General features: G+C 47.9%; 2 protein-coding genes across 2 annotated transcripts; both read right to left on the minus strand.

Annotated features, from left to right (window-relative positions):
* Window positions 1-826: 826 nt before the first annotated feature.
* BC939DRAFT_508977 (uncharacterized protein) lies at window positions 827-1921 on the minus strand (the record flags this gene model as incomplete). Its single annotated transcript, XM_051561072.1, has 3 exons — window positions 827-891; window positions 1389-1686; window positions 1772-1921. The coding sequence occupies 3 exons, from the start codon at window positions 1919-1921 to the stop codon at window positions 827-829; spliced, it is 513 nt and encodes a 170-aa protein (XP_051405830.1).
* Window positions 1922-2420: 499 nt separating this feature from the next.
* BC939DRAFT_471835 (uncharacterized protein) lies at window positions 2421-3558 on the minus strand (the record flags this gene model as incomplete). The annotated part of the gene is made up of 1 exon (XM_051558239.1): window positions 2421-3558. A coding segment is annotated over exon 1 (306 nt), but the record flags the coding sequence as incomplete, so codon positions are not given.
* Between the last annotated feature and the right edge of the window lie 768 nt (window positions 3559-4326).

A 4326-nucleotide genomic window follows, 5' to 3' on the forward strand; every position in this document is an offset into this window, starting at 1 on the left:
TATCGCACGTAAAGGCTATCACCCAATGAAGGCAATTCATGCACACTTACCTGGGGAGCACATCGCCATCGACATTGCAGGCCCTTTCGAAGAGTCTGAAGACAAAAACGTCTATTTGTTGGTTATGGTCGACGTTTGTACTCGGTTTGTATTGCTGGATGCATTACCAGACAAATCTGCATACACAGTCGGAAAGACTTTATTTAAAAGGTTTACTGATATTGGTTTCCCTCGCGTGCTACAATCCGATAACGGAAAAGAATTCGTAAATGAGTTGATCCGTATCATGACCACGCAAATGTACATTGATCATCGATTAATAACACCATATCATCCAAGGGGAAACGGAGTGGCAGAAAATCATGTTAAAACGGCATGCAATATGATTCGCAAAGAAGTCAAAGGAAATCATAAACAATGGGATCGACACATTCCATTCATCCAATTAGCTGCCAATACGCGAACTGTTAGTTTGCACAATTCATCTCCGTTCTCGTTATTCTTCGCGCGCAAAGTTAACGGTTTCTCTAACTATACCAACGAAGAAGGCAGAAATATGAATGAAGAAGAACTGCTTGAACGTCTAAAATATATGACCGAGATCGTCTTCCCCGCCATTAGAAAGAAATCTAAGGCGAAACAGCAAAAAATGATCGAACGATTTAATGCAACAGTGTTGCACAATGAATTCCCAGATGGAGCAAAAGTAATGACTCTTGATCCAATTAAAGGAGGCAAGCTTACTCTACGATATGAAGGACCATATACAGTGGTACGACGCACTTCACATGGCTCATATATCCTTAAAGATGGAACAGGAGCTATATTAGGACGTCATTATGCCCCATCTCAGCTCAAGCTTGTGCTGGATGATTTTGAAGACACTGACACCTATGAAGTGGAAAAAATCGTTAACCACAGGGCTAGTACAATCACACCTAATACGAATGAATATTTGGTCAAATGGAAGGGTTATTCTTCCGATGAAAATACATGGGAACCTGAAGATCATTTTATTGAACGACGATGCATCAGTGATTACTGGGCTGAGCATCATGCCGCACAACAAAAATCAAATAAGCGAACATACGTTGACACGGCAACAGGCACCTCTGGCCGGCCGTCTACGCGGCGCAAACGATCTCAAAGCACACGTTCATAACAAATACAAATATCTTACTGCACAAGAGATAACTAAACGCATGAAAAAAAAAAAAAAAAAAAAAAAAAAAGGCACAAGACATATACAATGAGCATTACATTCGAATGGTTCTGCGACAAATAGAATGGCTAGAATCCTTTATTTGCATTCAGCTAACTAAAGTAATTAGTCTGCTTATCAAAATTGAGGACTATAATGTTAGTCCTGGCCTTTCTACGCCTCTTACGAGGACGTTGCTCTTTCCTGCTATCGTCCTCCGCTTCAACTTGAACCCCCTGCTCTGCTGTCTTTCGATCCACCTGAGTGCCTTCATCCTTGTAAATTATATCCCGCTCACGTTTCAGGGTACTGCGAAGTTCCTCGATTTCCAGATGAGCTGCGATGAGTTGAGCCTCATAATCCTCGTCCGTGCCACCCTGATCCTGTGGCGAATCATCATCTTCCTCGAGGGGCTGAGTCTCATAATCCTCGCCTGTGACACCCTGACCCTGGGGCAAATCATCTCTCCTCGTCAGGTTGTGATGCTGGCACATATTCAGGCTTCGCCAATGCACGCTTGCCTAGTGCCACGTCCGAAGGAAAAGTCGGAGACCAATCTTCCTTCGGTACCTGTGTAAAAGGTACCGTCTCCTCCGACAATACCCCCACTGGCTTCGCCGTCGAAGTGGATTCCTCCTCCTGCTGTCTTTTCAGCGCAGCAAGGCGCTTAGCTTCACGCCTAGCTTCACGCAAGTCGATGATAGGACGAAGATGGGACATAATGAAAAATATTGTGAAAATTTGTAGGAAAGTGTTTGTGTTGGGCAGGTGAATGAGAAAGAAAGAATGAGGAATCAACCTCGTTCATCTCTCACCTTGGACATCCATCCATCACTCATTCCCATCCGCATCATCTCATTGGTCCATGGGACATCAGATGATCTCACAATTTTGATCAGATGATCTTGACTGTATGATGTCACGAAAAAAAAAAAAAAAAAAAAAAAAAAAAATCCATGCACAATCAACCTAATTTACGCGATTCAAAATCTCTGCAGTACAACTCACTCTGCCTCATATGCCATACAAAATCCTGGAACTCGTGCCTCGTTCTCCAAGGGGAGGGGGAGCTGTCGCATATTTCACCAGAGTTCACTGTATATTTAGTTTAACAAGTGTACCTCCAGCTCACTATTATATTTAATACAAATAAATACCTAATCGGTGTGGTGTGTGGAGCCACATCTCTTTCTCACTTAATTCTGAATCCCAAAAATATCTCACTGGATTCCTGCTCGAGGTCAAGTCCTCTCACCTAGTGGCCCCTATCCGATCCGACCATGCTTTGGTTGCGGCTACTTTCGACGTCCACACCTTGGTCAGCCCAACCCCACATCACATCCGGTCAGCCCACTGCGTGAAGAGCAAAAAGATCCTGGTCGACGCTGCAAGCGAGGAACAGTGGTCTGATTTTTCAAGCCAAGTGGAAGAGTTTCTTCCCCTCTACGGTCAACTGGAGTCTTATGGACTCGCGGAATATCTTCAAGGTGATCCAGAAACAACATACGCATCGCCTGAGCTCCTCCAGACGCTACCTCTCGATCCGGTGTGGGACCGCTTTCACTCCATCGTGATGTCGGCTGCCTATGCGCACCTTCCCTCTGTCAAGACTGGAGGTGTCCCGCAACCCCGTCGCGATGAAGATCGGCTCCAGGCGAAGACCAGTGACCTTGGATATATCATTCGTTCCGTCCGCAGCGCATTCAACGACCAACATGTCTCTGACGACGCACTCAAGAACCTGACGCGCAGAGAGATACACAAGTGGTACGCTGCTAATGGTGCCGAGTTTGGTCTTGGCCCGATCCCCGACGCCAACGATAATCCTGCCAGATGGGAGGCCTGGCTCGAGACTGTGAAGACAACGTGGCGTGCTGCTCGCCTCGCCCACCGTGAGTATCTAAATGCGCACCGACAAATGATCATCAACGACCACATCGACCGTCGAGATATCAACTTCGAGGCGCGCACACGGCAGACGATCCGCAGCATTCTGGAGGTTTCGTCCGGCCGGATTCATTTGGACCACCTCGTTGTGGAGAATGACGATGCTGGCCTCTATGTGACAGATGATCCAATAGAAATCAAGCAAAGGGTTCGTCAGTATTTCTGCGTCACATTTCATGCTGAACGCGTCTGCAAGCCATTGGAGGGGCGATGGGTAGATGCTTACCAACCACGGGCCGACATTGATGAGAGTTGGTATGACGCCCTCATGGAAACACCATCCCGTGAAGAGGTAGCTGCTGCTCTACAATCTCCATCTACTAACAAGGCCCCAGGCATATCAGGGCTGTCTGGAGACCTACTGAAGCACCTCGGACCGATTGCTTTCTCGGTTTTTGTCGTCCTTGTGCAGGCCAGCATTGCACAATGCACTTTGCCCACGGTGTGGCTCAAGGGGCTCATCTATTGCATCCCGAAAGGTCCGTCATGGACTGGCAAGATCAGCGAGGTCCGTCCGATAGCCCTGCTAGAGCACGCGAGGAAGATCCTGTTCACGATCTTGGTCAACCGCCTTACAGCCATATTCGCACGCCACAGCGTTTTACGCGGACCAAACTTCTCGGTCATGAAGGGCACAATGACAAAGGACCCGATACACATTCTCAACTCGGTTATGGAGGACGCCAGAGAATTCAACAAAGAGCTGTGGGTGCTGTTCCAGGATATGCGCCGCTGCTTCGACTCTGTCTCATGTGGTCCCGACGGCATGCTCGAACGTGGAATGCGCCACCTCAAGATCCACCCTAGCTTCATTCAATTCTGCTTGACGATTGCGGCCTCCAAGAAAAACCAGATCCTGACGGCTTTCGGGCTCACGGAGGAGTACAGTCCACAGTGCGGTCTGGATCAGGGCGGGGTAGAATGTCCGTTGTTTTGGCGCATCTCGTACGAAATCTTGCTGAGTGTGGTCATGGATTCCGGGCTTGGGTATCCGGTCATGCGCAAGGCTGCCTTGGCTGAACACCATCATCTCCATTTCCCGCAGCCTGCGCTCCCGGATCCGTAGCTCTTTATTGCCGCATTGGCCTTCGTAGACGATACAACCTGGGCAGCACCTAACCGTGAAAGTATGCAAGAGATCATTGAAATTGCGATGAGTTTCTTCTCCCTGAATTCCA

Source organism: Gamsiella multidivaricata (genome assembly GCF_025024155.1).
Source record: "Gamsiella multidivaricata strain RSA 2152 chromosome Unknown BC939scaffold_181, whole genome shotgun sequence".
NCBI lineage: Eukaryota > Fungi > Mortierellomycota > Mortierellomycetes > Mortierellales > Mortierellaceae > Gamsiella > Gamsiella multidivaricata.